The following is a 20,456-nucleotide window of genomic DNA, read 5'->3' on the forward strand; positions in this document are numbered from 1 at the left end:
CTGGGCTCCAACTGCATAGGTTGCAATAAATAGACTAGTAAGGGCACCAGTGTAAGGGGAAGCCCTTGGTCCTGCCAAGACTGAACCCTCAGTGAACGGGATTGTTGGGGGGAGGGTGGTAACAGGAGGGAGGATGGGAAGGGGAGCACCTATATAGAAGGGGAGGGGGAGGGGTTAGGTGGATGTTGGCCTGGAAACCGAGAAGGAATTACAATTGTAATGTAAATAAGAAATACCCAATTTAATAAAGATGGAGAAAAAAAGATATTTTGCTACAGTAACAGCTCCTTGTCTTAGTTTTCAGTCACTATAATGGATATCTGAGATAATCAACTTAGCTAAGAGAAAGGTTGATTTCAGTTCACAGTTTTGGAGGTTTCAGCCCATAACTGACTGGCCTGGCTGCTTTGGACCTTCATTGAGCTACCACATTATGGTACATGGTGTAGTGGACTAAAACTGTTCACCTCATAGCTCAAAGGCCTAAGACAGGAAGAGACTAAATCCCCACAATGATCTGTAAGGATTTACTCTCAGTGATGAGAAGACTTTTCTCCAGGCTTCATCTGTTAAGGCTTTTACTACCTCTCAACAGCACCAAGCTGGAGACTAATACATGGGCCTTTAGGGTACAATCCAGATAGAACCTTTAACACACAGGGGTTAAGCATTTTGCATATGAGTCTTGGAATGGATAGCTGTTCATTTCTTTGAGGCAAACCTACTGTGTGTTGAGCAGATAGAAACATTTGTAAAGATCGTCTTTCCTAATTACTTCCCAGAGCAAGTGTGTCCACACATACCCATTGTGGGTATACAAATATCATTGCATGTCTGTGGTATTCTGCATTGCCATTTTGCCTAGGATACCTTTAATTGTGATTTTGATAGGTTAAATATATATTTTTTTTAATTTGTAGGTAGTCATGTAAATATATATTATTTTCTTTCGATAATTTAATTTTTTATCCTTAAAGACTTCTTGCTGTGTAAAGAACTATCAAAATAGATGAATAATTTAGCTACATTTTAAATGTATTTCTTTTTGATGTTTCTTTCCTTTATAAACACTTAAAATAAATGCTTTCACAGACAAAAATCTATAAAATAAATAAAATGGAAAAAAATTTTAGGTCAAAAATTTATTTTTATGAAATACAGATGTATCTGTCAGTTTGGATCTGTGTTTATAACATTTTTTAATCTTTTTTCTTTTCTTTTCTTTTTTTTTCGGAGCCGAGGACCGAACCCAGGGCCTTGCGCTTGCTAGGCAAGCACTCTACTACTGAGCTAAATCCCCAACCCCTACAATGTTTTAATCTTAATGCATATTAGATTCTACTTTAAAATTTTTTATCAAAATGGATTCTTACCATACTATAGTTTTCTAGAAGTGTGTTAATATATGCACAGTGTACATTGCATAACTGTTTTATTATTTATTCAGTCATTGTTATACTGCTGAAATTTTTTCTAGATAGCCAGTTTCACCCAAATTCACTTGTGGAGAAATCATCTTTGTCCAGTGATGTGTGATGTTTTCTGGACTGTATCAGTTACCCTCTCTGTAAAAGCCTGGATGGCCAGACTTTTCACCTTTTTTTTCTTTAATTGGATATTTTTTAAATTTACATTTCAAATGTTATCCCCTTTCCTGGTTTTGCCTCTGGAAACCCACTATCCTCTCTCCCCTTTCCCTACTTCTATGAGGATGCTCTCCCACCCACCCACTGACTCCCTCCCACCTCCCTGCCCTGACATTCCCCTGCACTGGGGCTTCAAGCCTTGACAGGACCAAGGGCCTCTCCTCCCACTGATGTCCTACAAGGCCATACTCTGCTACATATGCGGCTGGAGCCTTAGGTCCATCCCTGTGTACTCTTGGGATGGTGGTTTAGTCACTGGAAGCTCTGGAGGTTGGTTGATATTGTTGTTCTTCCTATGGGACTGCAAATCCCTTCAGCTCCTTCAGTCCTTTCTCTGACTCCTCCATTGGGGACCCTGTTCTCAGTTCAATGGTTGTCTGTGAGCATCCACCTCTGTATTTGTCAAGTTCTGGCAGAGCCTCTCAGGAAACAGCTCCTGTCAGCATGCACTTCTTGGCATCAGCGATATTGTCTAGTATTGGTGGCTGTATATGGAATGGATTCCCCAGGTGGGACAGTCTTTGGATGGCCGATCCCTCAGTCTCTGCTCCACACATTGTTTCCATATTTCCTCCTGTGGGTGTTTCCCCTTCTAAGAAGGACTGAAGCATCCACACTTTGGTCTTCCTTCTTTTTGAGCTTCATGTAGTCTGTGAATTGTATCTTGAATATTCTGAGCTTTTAGGATAATATCCACTTATTGGTGAATGTATACCATGTGTGATTTTTGTGATTGGGTTATCTCACTCAGGATATTTTTTTCAAGCTTCATCCATTTTCCTATGGATTTCATGAAGTCATTGTTTTTGATAGCTGAGTAGTATTCCATTGTGTAAATGTACCACATTTTCTAAGAGCTGTAGTCTCAGGCATGGCTACTTGCCTTAGCTGTTGAAGAAACTGAAGGTATCCTGTAAACAAATGAGCATTTCTGAGTCACAATAAGAGTTAATTAAAATAAAACTGCCAATGGCTATAACCAATCCCACATCTTAATAATTATAATCACCAAACTATAGATTTGGTATCCCATTCTTGCTGATAGAATTTCTAATCCTAGCCATAGTGGTCAGAAAAAGTTTGCTGTAAAACTTGAGAGGAAATATAAAGCTCTCTTTAAAAGTTACTTAATGTAATTATATCCAGTTGTCTTTTGAAATTCAGGTGGAACCTACAGTTCGGTACAGATCGAACTTAGTTTACTAGGAGTAAAATGACAAGTAGCTATGTTACATGTTTTAAGAAACAGAGCTTGTCTTTTTTTCCTAACAGTCTGTTTCTTTACAGGTGATTCTTACAGTGGTTTATGCTTTAGAGCAAAATCAATTCTTTCTAAAAGATTTACTCAGTTTTAAAATTATGAGCATGTGTGTGTCATTGTGTGCATGTGAGTGAATTTGCCTTTAGAGCTGTGGATGATCAGAACCCAACTTAGTTTCTGGGTAGTAAGTGTTTTTAACCATCACACAACCCTTCCAGCCCCAACACAAATACATTAGTCATGTCTGGAGACCTGTAATAAAGATATTGGCATTAATTATTTCATATACTTTGCATGGTATTGTTCTTCTAACCTCTGATCTTGCTGTTGTTGCTGTATTTTTTCAAAGCATTACTTTTAGACTCATCAATTCATTAAATATCCTCTTGCCATTGCAATGTTTTATGACTTAATATTTCATCATGCTTCTCACCTTAGGAAAGCATAGTTTAAAAAATACCCATTTATAGCATAGACTTATTCGTTATAATTATTTTGTCCTTAATCTGCTTCTATATTTTCAGGCTTATTCGTGACATTTTTTCCTGTCATAATCAAATATACCTTAAATATAAATAGTCTCTATTCCAAGTTTCATTTGGATCTTGATCTGCTGCTAGACTTTCAACATATTTAGAGCCATAGTTCTCAACCTGTGAGTCGGAACCCCTACAGAGGTTGAATATCAGATATCCTGCATATTAGATATTTATATTATGATTCACAACAGTAGCAAAATTATAGCTATGAAGTACTAACAAAAACAATTTTATGTTTCAGGATCACCACATCATGAAGAACTGTACTAAAGGGTCACAGCTTTAGGAAGGCTGAGAACCAGTGATTTAGAGGCCACCCTGAAACATTGGATAGTTGCTAATAGTTTCTGTTACATTTTATTCATAAAACGTTGGAGCTCTTTTATAAATGCTAGCTATTATCACTGTAAATTTAACTCAGCATATTCTAGAAGTTCTCTTAAAATATGTTTCATTGTTCTATATATTTTTTATAAAAATTCTAATTTGGTATTAATTTTGTCTATAATAGATCTGAAGATGCTTTGCCATTTCATAATTCTTTAGCTGATTATGTTGTATAACCCCATCTGTACTTCACCAGTACTATAGTTTTTCCTTGATTCTATGATTACTCTTTATCACCCATCTTTTGGTGAATAGGTTAATATTTAAATGCTTAACATATTATGTCTAGTAGTGCATGAATTTGTAAATACTCAGTTTCGTGTTTAGCTCTAGTTAGTGTTTAATGGTCTGCTCTATAAATACATTTAAAATTGATATTTTAAGTATTAAATATCTAGGAAAACTTTGGCATCTCTTGTTTTCCCGCATATGGGTATCCCCCCCCATCCACCCCCTTACTACTCCCCAACATTCCCCTGCACTGGAGGTCCAACCTTGCCAGGACCAAGGGCTTCCCCTTCCGCTGGTGCCCCAACAAGGCTATTCTCTGCTACGTATGCAGTTGGAACCCTGGGTCATTCCATGTATAGTCTTTCAGTAGTGGTTTAGTCCCTGGAAGCTGTAGTTGGTTGGCATTGTTGCTCTTATGGTGTTGCAGGCCCCTTCAGCTCTTTCAATCCTTCCTCTAATTACCCCAAAGGGGGGGGGTCCTGTTCTCAGTTCAGTGGTTTGCTGCTAGCATTAGCCTCTGTATTGGACATCCTCTAGATGTGTCTCTCAGAAGAGATCTATATCCGGTCCCTTTCAGCATGCACTTTTTAGCTTCATCAATCTAATCTAGTTTTGGTGGCTGTGTATATATGGGCACATGTGGGGCAGGCTCTGAATGGCCATTCCTTCAGTCTCTACTCTAAACTTTGCTTCCATATCTCCTCCTATGGATATTATGTCATTATTTCTTCTTTTCACTCTATTTCATTTTTCAAATTATAAAATCCATTTTAATGATGCTGAACTAATAGGTGATTTTATGTTGTTTTTTTTTCACAATTAATTTTGACATTTTCACTCAGTTGTTTGGGTTTTGTTTAGTAAAGTTTTATTTTCTCAAATGTACAGCTGATTAAATCTGTTCATACATGTTCACAAGAGGCTGGGCATCTCCACCCTTTGTGTTTATGGTGTAAATTACTTGGCCTCTGTGCTTTGAAGCTAGTTTGATGAGTCCTTTACTAATATCTCCTGAAGTATTCCCCTGGCCAAGGAACTGCAACTTCAATCTCTAAGACACCACAGCAGGAGTAATACGCTTATGGTTGGGAACGTCCTTACAAAGTTCATTGTATGTAGCTTTGTCAAATGATGAGATTGTTCAGTTTATCCCTGACTTTGCCTTTGGATCACTTCCTTTTGACCTTGCCACCAGATTTATTTACTGTGTCTTTGTCATTTTTGGCTGGCTTTCTGTCATCATTCTTCTTGTCATCCTTAAGTGGCATAATGGAGCTCAGAGAATAGTGCCATCACTGCAGTCTCACTAAGATATCAGGAAGAAAGGCTGCACTGGTTTTTTGTTTGTTTGTTTAAAAGATTTATTTTATTATGTATATTCAAATTCATTGTTACTCTCTTCAGACACACCAGAAAAGGGCATCGGATCTTATTACAGCCGGTTGTGAGCCACCATGTTGTTGCTGGGAATTGAACTCAGGACCTCTGGAAGAGCAGCCAGTGCTCTTAACCACTGAGCCATCTCTCCAGCCTGGCTGCACTGTTTTTAAGTAACAAGTGTGACAGCCTTTTGTGCATGCACGTTCGCATAGGTGTGTGCCTTCTTGCGTGTGAAGGAGGCCAACATCAATAAGATCATTTGTCTTCTATCAGTTTTCGCCTCACAGTAGTCTAAAATGAAAACATCTTGAAAAATGACGTGAATTAATTCTGCAGTACTCCAAGATTCAGAATCATTCCTGTTATTTTCAGATTAGATCGATTCATAGCCTCTAGAATCCTTAGAACAAAACTGTTCAAAACTTTCAAACTTAGTTGGCATTTCTTTCACCTTTGTTATGGGAGCCACCATTTACCTAATGTTCCTTCTTTTCTCTGACAGCAGTACTGCCAGTCACTTTCCTTCATCATTTAATAATTTAAATTCAGATGTTCACTGGGCACAGGGCTTGGCATTGCTCTTGTTTCTTTGGTGAAACCCTGGGTCTGCTTCTTAGGTTCATGGTCCATTTTAGGAGAATAGTGCTTGTGTGAAGTGCTTTCTTGTCTTAGTTTCTTGAATTCTTTACATGTCTTTAACTTATGGGCACTACTATTTAGCATATCCATTGCTGTCTTCAGTATTTATCAGACTCTGTTTTTTTTCTAGGACAATAAAACATGTACTCCCCATCACTGACTCTGTGTATTGTGTGTATATGTGTGTGTGTGAGAGAGAGTGTGTGTGTACATGTGTACACATGTACATGTATGCATGCTTGTGCTCACATACTTTCCAGTTTTGCAGCTTATTACTCCACAGATAAGAATTTAGCCATTACAAACATAATTATCTTTTAATCATATAATTATCTCTTAACCAGTTCTTTCAGGAAGTGTTTTATTAGAATATTAGTGGACCATAAAATTCACCCAAGTATACAATTTTATGGGTTTTTAAAACATATATAAACATCCCCAAGGATCCCTTTTAGAATATACTCATAACTTTCAGAGAAATCTATCCTCATTTTCCTTACTACTTTAGCTGCTCAGCCCTAACATCCACGATATTTATTCCCATCTCCCTAGAATTGCCTCTTCTGAATGTTTCATATAAATAGAAATTTACTTTATTTTTACAGTTCATCCATGTTGTAGCATGTACGAGTATTCTTATCTCTTTTATGCACAGATAATATTGACTCCATGGTTACTCCATGGTTGTAATACATCCACTAATAACAGTTTGTAATACATTCACTAGCTGTTTGACATTTTATTTGTTTCCAGTCCTTTTGTCTATGGCAAATGATGCCATTATGAATCTCTCTGTCTGGGGTTTTGTTCTGATGTGTACTTCATTTCACTTTGGTATAGTTAGAGCTTCTTGGTCCTATGGTAACTCAAAGTTTACCCACTAAGGAACTTCCAGACTGCTTTCCAATGATTAGACTACTTATGATCTTACTGGAAGTTTGTAAGGGCTACAGCTTTTTCCACATTCTCACCAGTTCTTTCTATTTATTTGTCTCTTGTTTTATCACAACTATCCCATTGGGTAAAGACAATCTCTCAATATAATTTTGACTTGTGTTGCCCTGTGGCTACTGATCCTGGGCCTCTTTGGGTCTTTGATCACTTGCTTATCTTGTTTTGAGGCCTCATCCTTTTTCTATTTTTCAAATTTATTTCCTTTTGGTGGTTGTGTTATTGGGGGATTTTAAACACTTGACACTACACCCTTATAAGATACACCAGTCTCTAATATCTTCTCTAATTCTGTAGAGAATTTTCATTTTCTACGTACTCTTCCCCAATGCATAAATCTAAAATATTACAAGATATAAATCACCAAGTTTTCTTGTGTAGCCTATAATTTTGATATCTTTTCTAAGATAATTATCAAAGCAAAAAATTGAAGATTTACCACTCTTATTTCTTCTAAGCACTCTATGGTTTTAGCTGGCACATTTAGGTCTTTGATTCATGTTAAGTTTTATATATGATGTGAGGAGTAGGTCTAGCACTTTTCTTCTGCATGTGGATGCTCAGTCGTTGAAATATGATTTATTTTATAGACGACTTTCTTTAATAAAGCTTCTTGATATCCTCATTGAAAATCAGTTGACATCAGGTCTATGTGTTTATTTCTAGATGCTCAATTCTGCTTCATTGGGCTGTATGTGGGACATGACGCCAGTGTTTGTGGTATATGTTGAAATCAGAGGTTGGGACTACTTCAACCCCAGTTGTCTTTTATATGATTGATATAACATTTATGTCCATATGAAATTTAGAACTCACTTTCCTATTTTTCTTTTTTAAAAAAAGGTCTCTGATATTGATATGTTCTGGAAGAGTATCATGTTTAAGGGTTTTGTTGTTACTCTAATTTTATCTTCCAATCCATGAACATGGGATAGCTTTCCCTTTATTTGGATTTCATTCTTATCTTATAATTTTATACAGATTTCAGTACACCAACCCTTGAACTCCTTGAACAAATTTCTTCTTAAGCATTTTCCTTCCCTTCTTAAGTTTTTCTTGTTTATTGAAAATACATAGAAAAAAGTTTTGTACATTTGCATGTTGACTTTTGTACCCTGAAACCTTACCAAACTCTTATTACTTATGTCGTTTAAGTGTGTTCCTTGGGAATTTCTTTATACAGTGCCACTCCACCCATAAATGCAGATAATCTTCATTCTTTTCCAACACAGATATCTTTTCCTTTCTTTCTTTCTCTTTCTTTCTTTCTTTCTTTCTTTCTTTCTTTCTTTCTTTTTCTCTCTTTTTTTTCCTTCCTTCCTTCCTTCCTTCCTTCCTTCCTTCCTTTTACTTATTTTTACTCTCCAGATTTTATTCCCCTCTGGGTCCACTACCCCACCCCACCCCACCCCAACAGTTCCACATTCCATCCTGATAGCCCCCCACACCCTAGGTCCCTACAAGAATGTCCACACCCCACCCACCCCACCCACCCCACCCACCCCACCAGTCCTCTAAACTTCCTAAGGCCTCCAGTCTCTTGAGGGTTAGGTGCATCTTCTCCGACTGAACCCAGACCTGGGTGTCCTCTGCTGTATATATGTTGGAAGCCTCATCTCAGCTGATGTACACTGCTTAGTTGGTGAACCAGTGTCTAAGAGATTTCAGGGGTCCAGGTTAATTGAGACTGCTGGTCCTCTTACAGAAGTTGGCCTCCTCCTCAGCTTTCTCCAGCTTTCCCCTAATTCAACCACAGGGGTCAGCAGTTTCTGTTCATTGGTTGATTGCACATATCCGCATCTGATTCTTTCAGCTACTTGTTGGGTCTTTTGGAGGGCAGTCATGATAGGTCCTTTTTTGTGAATGACACATAGCCACAGTAATGGTGTCAGGTCTTGGGGCCTTCCCTTGAGCTGGATCCCACTTTGGGCATGTCTCTGGACTTTTGTTTCCTCAGGCTCTTCTCCATTTCCATCCCTGCATTTCTTTCAGACAGGAAGAATTATGGGTCAGAGCTTTGACTGTGGGATAACAGCCCCATCCCTCACATTATGCCCTGTCTTTCTCCTGGAGGTGGTTTCAATAAATTCCTTCTCCCCACTGTAGGGCCTTTCATCTACCCTCCCCCAATGCCCTAAGTCTTCAGAGTCTCTCACTTCCTAGGTCCCTCCTTCCTCCCAAGGTTTCCATTCTTTCTGCTGGCTCTTAGGGCTTCCTTTTACTCCATCCAATATTAGATCACATTTCCCTCTCCCCCCTTCTATCCGCTTTCCCTCTCCTGTCCCTTCATCCCTTCCTGAACTCTTGTGGTTGCTTTCTTCTCCCTCCTAAGTGGAATTGAAGCGTCTTCACTTGGGCCCTTCAGCTTGTTGACCTTTGTGAGTTCTGTGGACTGTATCTTTGGTATTTTGTACTTTTTTTTCTTTGATAATGTCCACTTATTAGTGAGAACATACTGAGGATGTCCTTTTGGGTCTAAGTTACCTCACTCAGGATGATATTTTCTAGTTCCATCCATTTGCCTGCAAAACTCGGGACGTCTCCTTTCTTTATAGCTAAGTAGTATTCCATTGTGTAAATGAACCACATTTTCTGTATCTATTCTTCTATCATGGGACATCTGGATTGTTTCCAGCTTCTGGCTATAACAAATAGGACCACTATGAACATAGTAGAACATGTGCTCCTGTGTCATGGCGGGGCATCTTTTGGGTATACTCCCAAGAGTGGGATTTCTGGGTCTTTCAAATTGGGTAGAACCTCCAGTGCAATTTAAGTTTGAAGTCATATAAGTAATTCCTTTTACTCCTAATTGTAATGGGAAAACATCTATCCTATATGCTCCTTATTACATCTTTTTCTTTTAACCTATGTGTGTGCGTGCATGTGTGTGTGTGTATGTGTGTGTGTGGTAAATTCTATTCAATTGTACATCCTTCTTCTCATTTCTGGGTCCCACTGAAACTCTTTGTCTCAGTACCTCTTACTTCTACTTTTCCATTTTCATTTTGTCTGTGGCTCACTGAGTTTAATTTGAGTTTGTTGCCTGAGCTTGAGTAGGAATATATTTACTAAAGCAAGGAAATTTGTCTGTGGCTACACTGCTGATGAAAATAATAGGTAGCCTTTCCTCCAACAGTTTTTAACTGCCAATCACTCCTCCAGGAGGGGTGGGGGTCTCACTAACTCCTCCCCCTATCCATCCTGAAATATTAGTTGGCCCAATTTTGTGTAGTTCTTGTGCAGTTGACCACAGCTGTCCTCAGTAAGTCATTGGCCATGTCATATCCAGAAGACCCCTTTTTGGTGTATATTTCCCCATCTTCTAGATTATGTTAGTTCTGCCCTCTCTTGTTCCCTGAGCCTCGGAGGGGATGTTATAGCTGTCCTACTTGGACTGCATCACTCTACTATTGCTTACTCTCTAGTGACTACCTAACCAATCAAAAGGATTCTTTGGATTTTATCTTAAAAACTGTTTCCTTCCTAAAGAAAAAAAATGCCCCTCATTTCTTTATGTTTGGGTAGGCCATGCCCAGTGTATCAGCAAATGGGATTGCGAATGTTTGTCATCTATGTACCAATGGTTGGAATTATCTCCCAGCCATTGGTCTAGAATGGTAATTGGAGCACAGAGGCACCTGTCAGGTTTGTGTCTAGTTTTCCCTTATTTAGTATAGTAGATTGGATTTGGTAGGATATTCCCCTGCTTCTGAGGGTGGGCTATCTAACTATAGGGAAAATATTGGGAAATGTTAGTAAGTCTTTAATCAATTTAATCAGTCTCTAGGATGTAGTCTACAGGGCCTTCCTTGTGTTCTTCTTTAGTCTAGAGCAGCGATTCTCAATCTGTGGGTCACAACCCTTTTAGAGTCCAATGACTTTCACGGCAGCCACATATCAGATATTCTGAATATCAAATATCTATATTATTATTTATAAAATTGCAGCTGTGATGTAGCAACAAAAATAATTTTATTGGTGGGTGGGGGGTCTACCACAACATGAGAAACTGTATTAAATGATCCCAGCAATTAGTATGGTTAGGAACCACTAGTCTAGAGAAAGCTTAGGCACTGAGGCTGACTGAGATATGAGGTTCAAGAAGGACAATAATGGCCTTCCAGCTTCTAGGACAAAAACTGAAACAGGAAAGAATAGTCAAGGGATATCTGGGGATGAGAGTGACTGTTTTCTGTCATCTACAACAGTTCCTTTCCCATTGTCTCTGGGATCAGGTCAGATATATTTACCAGTACTTCCTGGCCTTGAGTTTCTCAGTCCATCAGGTGCTGAGAATCAGGAATCCTTTATACATGCTCTGATATTCAATTTTATGTGTGATGACACTGAGACCAAAATATTCCAGAACTTTCTAAGGCCACAGCTTCTGAGTGAAGACAGCATTTAACTATGGGATCCTGATTGGGGAAAAAAATCCAGAGGATTAGTCTTAAAAAACAAAACAAAACAAAAACCTGATGTTGGTAAGTATGCAAATGCCATCTTGCCTCTGTGAGCCCTAGCATCAACTCTGACTGTACAGGCACAATAAAATGCAGTATGACTGGGCTGCTACCCAAAGGAGGGCAGCCCCTGAGACTCCAGTTTCCTTATCTACCCCATATGCATCTGCTCCCTTGGGTGTCCTAAGCTCTGCTTGTCCACACCAGAGAACAGCTGAACTCTGAATATAAATTCTCAGCTAGAGAGCCTGCATGTAACTTTCCCAGCATTCTTTGCAGTTGGAATTCTATGTGCTTTTTGGTTGAGTGCTTCAATAAGGAACATGAAATCCAGGCCCTCCAGCAATATCTTTTTGACTTTAAAGTCCATGTGGAATTCTTTGCATATAAACTCAATCTTAATAGCCATGCTGATTTGAGTGTAAGCACTGATGCCCAGGACAGAATGACGAAGAGCTAGTGACAGACTGGGATGAATCCTCATCCTAGTCTGCTTTGTTCTCCATGACTCACTGCCAGGTAAACTCTCAAAGAAGTTGCAGATAAAACACACCTCTCTTTTCTAATGCACTCTCGAGGCACATAGATCCTCAAAAGCTGTAGCCATGACTGGGTTTGATTTTATTGAGATGTTTTGCCTTCTTCTCATGGAGGAAAATGGAACAAGCCACCTTTAGCTTGTATTTCCTCACACTCGGTTGGGTAACTCGTGCCATTTTAAGGTCTTTTCTTATACCCGAATTAAGTTTTTAAAGCCCCCATTGCCTTCTTCCAGACAGACATGCTACGTTCTAGGTGGGAGAGAAATGTACCTGTAGGGGAAAGTTCTTTAATCAGCTATATTTGCCTCAGACAACTGAGGCTATTGGCAAACATCCTAAGACATGCACAGTAAGTTCCTTGGCTCATAGATTTATGCAGCCAGTTTACTGGCAAGGCCTTCTGGGTCCAGCCATTATCAAAGCCTATGACAAAGTGTAGAATGTGTCATCCTAGATTCTCTTGGCATCTCATTCCATACAGAAAGTAGTTGTGCCATTTGTGGGTGGCCCCCTAACATACGGGTGATAGGCTCTCAGGGGTTACCTTCCTTTGGGTAGTAGCCTAGGCACACTACATTTATTTTGTCCCCAGTGACAGAGTTGATGTTTAGGCTTACAGAGGAGAGGCAAGGTAGTATTTGTATACCTGCCAAAGGCAATTTTTTGGGGGGGAAGGGGCATTCTCCTTTTAAGAAGAATCCTCTGAAAAAAAAATTTAAGTATGTATTCCATAGTAGATCCAAGTGGGAGAGAAAAGACTGGAATAATTGGAAGCTGCTGTGTTTTCCCTTCCCACAGAAAATCATTTGAAGAGACAGGCCAGAATCTTTCATGGGAGATACCAAGGAAAGTTGTAATTTGGATGTCACTTTCTGGTGTTGGTTTAAGAATGCCTCTCCTCTACCTTCTCTTTCCAGACATACTTCAATGACAATATCCTCACCCTAATACGGACCCTGGTGACAGGAGGAGCCACGCCAGAGCTCGAAGCTTTAATAGCTGAGGAGAATGCACTTCGAGGGGGTTACAGCACTCCGCAGACACTAGCCAACAGGGACCGCTGCCGAGTGGCCCAGTTAGCCCTGTTGGATGGGCCCTTTGCGGACTTAGGGGTGAGTCTACAGCTTAGATAACTCCTGAGCCCAGTGTTTGCAGCAAGTGCGAGCTGAATGAACTGTGTCAGATGATGACTAGCTAGGCACCTACGTTTTTCTCTTCCTCTGCAATGGAAGTGGAATTTATGGAGCCCTATTCACCAGGCCCCAAGCTTTATGCAGAGATATTACTGCAAATTCACCTACCAGATCTTTGATGTGTTGCTCTCTGGCAACTGAGACATAGGGCATTTGCACCAAGGCATCAAGGCTTTGAAGCTAAGGGCCTTTCCTCCACAGCTGCCTTCCTCAGGTATTTTCTTCACGGAGATGAAAGGGGCAGGTGCTAACAACACATAGCCAGGTTTGGTGAGCATTTTAGCAGCATCTTGATAACCCAGCCACTCAGCTTTGACTCTACCTGAAAATAGGGATGCTTGGCCCCAAATCCCAGTGTCATAGTTTTGTATCTATATACTGTTGACACAAAAATTACAGCTCTCATCTTAAAGGGGAATAAGAGATAGTTTATTTCTGAGCCATTTGGAGGGACCATGGTTAAGAAACAACACATACTTATATACCCCAAATTCCTTGTTTCCACATGAAAGCAGTTTCATTCATGAAGTTACATAGTTTCATAGAACCAAGAAAGCCATAAATCGAGACAACTTTAAAATCCATTGTTGGGGATACCAGAAGCAGATACAGCAGTCTAGGAGATTTCCTATAGGCCCTGGATGTTGTCTGGTGACATTTTTAACTTCTGGCCTAGTGGAAGTTAGTGGTCTGCTAATTAATAGATTTCAAAATGTTTGTATTAGTCACAAGATGTTAGTTCTGACAGAGAAAGATTCTGACAAGGCAGGGACGGCTGTTCTGGAGGGCCAGAACTAGCCCACTATAAGGCAATGAGCTTCTGGCCTTGCAGCATCTTGCCACAGTACTGCACTTCTGAGAAGTCGCTGGTCTCTGTAGAAACAGCTCTATTCTCTATTTGAGGATAATTTGTTCATAGTATCATCCACGCACTGGTCGGTTTTGAAGCATCAAGGCTGTCCTGTGTTTCCAGAACAATTAGCCAAAGTGGCAGGGTCTCAACTGGTACCTTTGATGTCTTGATGTCTCTAATTCAAGACCTTGGTCTTAGGATTTCTGAATCTAGACCCAGTCAACCTTTCCCAGGCCTCCTTTAGTGGAGGATATCAGAATCTCCCTTGGGATTTTGTGTACTTCCTTGGGTCAGGCATTTCAAGAAGTGTCCCACCTTGACTTTCATTCCAAACTCTCCTGAAGAAGGAGTTTAAGGATTGAAACCATGAGTCTTGGGGATATTTATACCTATTTAACAAAATATACTGTTGCCCAGAATGCCCCATTATGGAGAATGCCTTGCTTTGTAACATAGGCCCGTCTGTGGGCCAGGACCTATATTAATCTGGGGCCATTTTAGAAGGAATTCCATAATTGGTGGCTCTTTTCCTTGTCACTTCCTTACTAATACACCTGAATCAGACTAGTATTTTCAACAGTCATAAGATGTTAGAACCTTTGTAGTCTAATATAATGCCCATCATCCTAATTCCAGTGATATCAAAGCCAAATATAGTCTCTCTCTATTCTGAACAAATCCATTCTGTCATGCAGTTCTGTAATAAAGTCTACTTTGAGTCATGTGTCTGCAAGAAGCCCAGAATTTTTGACTTATTTCCAAACGTGAACACTGTTTTCACCTTGTGAGTCGAGCCCCAGAACTTGGGGTGCAGTTGTGAACCAGTTAGTATCTCGAATCCCAGTTATCTCACCTGTAGACTCCCACACCCTCATCCCTCTAGACATCTCAGAGGTCTGCAAATTGTGCTTTTCACACTGTCCTTTTCTGAAAGAGTCTTCTCACATAGGTCTTGTGGGGTCTCTTTTATTCTTGCAGCAGTTTTCATTATCACTTGGGCAGTTTTGATATCACAGTCCCATCACAGTGGACACACTCGAGTGGGGGACAAATAGAATCCTTACTTTGTAGGGTTCCTTTTGACTCTCTAGCTATACAACTGAGACCTTTCAGTCTCTCTCTCTCTCTCTCTCTCCTCATACACACACACACACACACACACACACACACACACACACACCCCTCAGGTAAAGGAAAAACAGAAGCTTGTTTGAGCTACAGACAGACCTGTGGGGACACCAGAGGAAGCTCCCATAGTTGTCAGATCCTTAAAGTCAAAGGATTCTGGGTCCAGGTTGTTATCCACACTGACGTCTTCAGCCACACAGTCTCTTGGCATAGATCTTCAGCTCCAGAGACAAGGAATTGTATTTTGATGAAAAAGTTCGCTTTCCCCCAGGCCTCGATTCCCAAGCAAATAAAAACTGATGTTTCTCTCACTCCCTTTGTTGTGTCCCAGGATGGTGGTTGTTATGGTGATCTGTTCTGCAAAGCTCTGAAAACATATAACATGCTTTGTTTTGGAATTTACCGGCTGAGAGATGCCCACCTCAGCACCCCCAGCCAGTGTACAAAAAGGTGAGTGTGTGTTCTCACTCTGCCATCTCACCTGAGTGCAATGGTATTGATGCCTTCTCTTGTCTCCTGCAGGCAAACGTCTCTGTGTGCATGCCTTCAACATACTGCCTACATCAAATCTGATATGAAGCTGAGGAGTTATGAGAAAGATTTTTTAATTACTAATAGTACAGGTGAAGCCATTGAGGGAAGAATTAGTCCTTTGCGAAGTAGCTCCTTTACCATTGCAGAAGTCAGAATCTCAAGCTCTGGTTCTGTGCATAACTTCCTTGTTTCCTAATGTGGAGATAATTCACATTGCTGATAGTTTTGCATCATGTATTTCATAACTGACTCACTTTCTTTCATATATTTAAATTTATGGGCTTTTTTCTGATATGCCTTAATTTAATAAACTCATGGCAGGAAAAACATTAAGGATGCATCCTAGAATTACTCAAACCCATGAGTTTGTTTACTACACTCTAAAAAAAGAGGGCCTTAAGGTGTTTCTCAGATCTATAGAATACAATCATTTGAGGTGTTAAAATAAAAATAGTGTGATATAGTAAATTCAGGTGTGTATAAGGAAAAAGCATGCATGCACGTATAAAATTACGTAACAGTGTTTATATATTTAATGCTTGGGAATTACAGTATTTAGCTAAAATTTGTTGCGGACTAATGTGTTGCTGTACCTCAGTAAGTAGGAGACTCCTCTGCCCAGTTTCCAAAGACCAAATTACTGAGCCCTACCCTGGGGCTTGTGATTCAATAGATGGGGGAGGGTGGTAGGGGGGTAGGAGGGGTGGGGGTGGGGTGGGGGTGGGGGTGGTGGGTGGTTACTAAACTGTTTCCCCTTTTGTTTTTACTTTGTTCCTTTGTCCCTTCCTTTCTTCCTTCTTTTTGGTGCTAGGGATTGAACCCTGGGCCTCTTGCATTCAAGGCAAATGCTCTACCACTAAATTACATCCCTAGACCAACAACCAGCATTTTTCTGAGGTTCCAGGGAGTTTCTGCGACCACACTTTGAGATCCATAGCTGCAGAGGCAATGTGCTGATCATTGTAATTATGGCTAGTGTCAGCGAGAGAAAGCTTGACCTAATCGGCAGAAGGCAGGTCAGACTTTCATAACGAGGGGGCTATTGTTAAAGCAGTACCAGGCAGACATTCTAGAATGGAAGTTACTATGCAGTTGGGTGACTGTCATGAACTTGACCCTTGGACATTTGGCCCACATAAATGATGATGTGGCTTTTCCATTACCACCTCTAACCTGGCACCGTTGCTTGGACTTCTGGCTGCCTTGTTGAGTTAAACATGAAGATTTCCTTTAATTTGGAAGCGAATTTGAGGTGACTGGACCAAGTACATCATTCAGTTCCTCAGATAGATTGACATAGCCAGGGAATTAGTTCTTTTAGAGTACAGGTGAGGTCAGTGGTATGCCTGCTTGACTCATCCTGCAATACCTTTGCTTTCTCTGTCTAGGTACGTCATCACCAATCCCCCCTACGAGTTTGAACTCGTACCGACAGACCTGATCTTCTGCCTGATGCAGTTTGACCACAACGCTGGCCAATCCCGGGCCAGTCTGTCTCATTCCTCCCACTCCTCACAGTCGTCCAGTAAGAAGAGCTCCTCTGTCCACTCCATCCCGTCCACAGCAAATCGGCCAAACCGGCCCAAGTCCAGGGAGTCCCGCGACAAACAGAAGTACGTTCAGGAAGAGCGGCTTTGATATGTGTAGCCACCGGCACCCCTGTGTGAAACTGTATCTGCTACTCATTTCCCCAGTTGGTATTCCAGCAGAGTAACTTTCCTGTTCCCTGTAGTCCCCTCTTTTTTTTTTTCCTTTTCTTTCTTTCTTTTTTTTAACACATTTTGCATATGTATGATAGTGTGCATGTGGTTGTCATTTTTATTTCACCACCATAAAACCCTTGAGCACAACAGCAAATAAGTGGATGGACCAAAAGTTGTTTATGATTCTAGGGGAAAAGTAACCCAAAGGCATCCTCCAGACATAAATAGCTCACTGCAGGAATGAGTTCACAGGTTAGAAGGGAACACCTGTGAATTAGTCAAAGCAGGTTTATTCTGGTTTATCAGGATCATCAGAATGCTTTGGGTTTTGCTTTTCATTTTTTTGTTTGTTTTTTTTTTCTCTCTCTCTCTCTCAGTTTTTATATACACACAATAAGTTAGCACACAATCGTTTGAAACAAGCAACCAAAAGAAATGAAAACACATTGATTGTTTCCACTCTGGGCTGAAGTATCAGAAAACGTTTGAGCAGCTTTCCAAGTGTGCTCAAAAGATGATTAAGTATCTGCTTGTTGTGAGAGAGCATCGGGAATTTTTTTAACTTATTCACCAAAGCCTTTTTGTCTCAGAGCTAGCATCTTCCAGGTATTTAAGTGAATGTTTCTAACTTTAATGCAGAGAGAAAAACAGGTTTCTACTCCTGGATGTACCAAATCTTAGTCATTTCATTTACCTGGAAAGAGGTCTGATCACATATTAAATTGTGATTCTGTCTCCTTATGCTTGCCATAGGGATAGCTAGTTTTGTCTTTCACTTTTGACATTTGGGATGAAAAGCCATATGTATCATAAATATCAGATGTAAGTCATTAAGAACTACCTTCCTGGGACTTTTACATCCTTTCAAAGGTGAACCACTTACCTTATGTACAGAATAAATAACGCTCAGAAGAGAGCAAGTATTTTCCATACATTCTCAAGGGACCTTTTTACTCCCCTTTGTTTGACTAACGAGGGCCCCCATGCCAAGTAGAATTCAGGCTGGGGCAGTGGTGGAGCAGGAAGGAGACAGACCCAGTGGCAGATAAGCTTTTCTGTAAGAGATGACTCACTAGAAAAATCAGAACGTAGGAGGATGGAGACTCAAGAAACACGAAAGCTAGCGACCACATTTAAATTGCCGGCACAGCTGTATGACGCTCTGTCCCAAAGCAGAAGGCTGGCAGGAAAGGTCTAGCATAGGTAACCCTTTTTAACACAGCCAATCCCTATGGGTAGATGACTGATGGGGGAGAGAGTTTCCCCTTCATTGTAAGATTGGAAGGACGCTGGAACAGTGAGCCAAACACATTGCGGTAGTTGATATTTTTCTTTTGTTTCTTTTTCTTTCTTTTTAAAAAATCTGTTAGTCAGCAAGGGAGGGAAGATTGACAGATACCTTTTCCCAATATGCAACTATCAGATGTTTTATGCATGCAAATTATGTTTTAGGAATTGGCCAACTTCACCATAACCAAATTTGGGTATGGGTGGACTAGCCTTGGGCTCATATGAATTTAATTGAGATATTTACTTAGAAATCCATTGGGGAAAAAAAACAGGGGTTAGGAAGGAGGGGGGATATCTGTCATATCTTTAGCATCTCTTTTTTAAAAGGTGTTTTTATGGTGAATGTTTTGGGTTTAGATTTTTATCCCCTGTCCCCTCCAGCATGATGGTTTTGGAGATTTGCTTGCTGTGTGATTGACAAGCACTTTTACTGACAAAAATGGTGAGGCTCTGTCAGAACCTCCACCTTCCCCAACACCAAAGACAGGGGCAGTGCAGTATTCCAACCAGCAATGGGTGGGGAGGCATTGTATACATGTAAATTTAAAAGTCCTGTGAGTGGAAGTGTTTTTTTTTAAATGATTTTTGTCCTTATGTATTTGATTTATATATGACATCTAGCTATCTCTTTATATATAACTATATATATATATAACTATATATATATTTATATATATATATATATACATACATGTCCCCTAGTTTTGGATCATGAGAGATCTTCATGCATTCTTTGCAAAGGAGGTTATGAGGTTTTTCCCTCAGAACATTTATAACTATACGAATGTGCCAGTTAAAGTGCTCAACAGGAAATATGACAGTTTAAAAGCATTGTAAAACTCACATAGCTTACTTCTCTCTCTAAAGTGCAACAAGGATGACTAGAATGGGCCAAGGTATGACAATTAATGGTTCTGCATGACCTAGCCACTGCTGGGGGTTTTCTTCTATAACGTTGTCCTTGTGAAACTTTTGTGGAATTAAAAAAAGGAGTTACAAATTTTATTCTGTTATTGTTTATTTTTATTTAAATTATTCTGTTTGTGGTTCTCTTTCTTTTGTTTTGCTTCTCCACCCTCTTCCTTTCTCCTTCTCTTCCTTCCTTCCTTCCTTCCTTCTTTTTCTTCCTCCACTCTCTCAATTGCTCAGCGCAATGAGGCTGTGCTGCTGCTATGGCTAGATCCCTTAGAGTTTGTTTTGGTGTTCTTGGGGGTTGGGTAATCTGGGGGTAACTTCTCTCCATCTGGCTTGCCTTCAAATCTGCACGTGGCCTCCCTGCCCACCTTGGTACCTTGCCCCAAGTCCAAAAGCATTTTCCCATTGAGAAACCCAGCTTCTTCCACTTTCCCCATCACCACTGCCCAAACTCAGCCCCCACTGGTCTGTTCACATCTCTGTGTTGATCTTGGCAAGACCCACAAAATTGAACCATGATGCCGGTTGATAGATATTTTGTAAGACAGTCACAGCTATTCTATTTGACAGACGTCCCTCTCTGTTGATAGTGGACCCTCCTTTCATTGTAGGAGGAGGATTATTAATGGCAAATGCATTGGTCTGTTTACCTGTTTGATTAGTAGGAACCAAAGTTAAAGCTGTTAAACTGTATGAATCCACTTGAGAGTGCAAGCCCAGTTCTGATGGGGCTGATGACTCAGTCTAGAAAGAACTCACACATGTCTCCTGCCACATGCCGTTCAGACATTTGTTAAA

At 40.2% G+C, this 20,456-nt stretch overlaps 1 protein-coding gene across 33 annotated transcripts in view; it reads left to right on the plus strand.

The window, feature by feature from the left end:
* Nucleotides 1-20,456, plus strand: part of Kcnma1 (potassium calcium-activated channel subfamily M alpha 1) — a 706,053-nt gene that overhangs the window by 671,899 nt on the left and 13,698 nt on the right. For 17 of the 33 annotated variants that reach the window (XM_063274702.1, XM_063274703.1, XM_063274709.1 and 14 more), the window contains 3 exons: nt 12,960-13,154; nt 15,548-15,666; nt 17,139-17,363. In XM_063274702.1, the coding sequence (XP_063130772.1) occupies nt 12,960-13,154; nt 15,548-15,666; nt 17,139-17,363 (539 nt within the window). Of the gene's footprint in view, nt 1-12,959; nt 13,155-15,547; nt 15,667-17,138; nt 19,749-20,456 lie in introns of those variants that run through there. The other 16 variants (XM_063274699.1, XM_063274700.1, XM_063274706.1 and 13 more) reach the window with 2 other exon arrangements.

Source organism: Rattus norvegicus, chromosome 15, assembly GCF_036323735.1.
Source record: "Rattus norvegicus strain BN/NHsdMcwi chromosome 15, GRCr8, whole genome shotgun sequence".
NCBI lineage: Eukaryota > Metazoa > Chordata > Mammalia > Rodentia > Muridae > Rattus > Rattus norvegicus.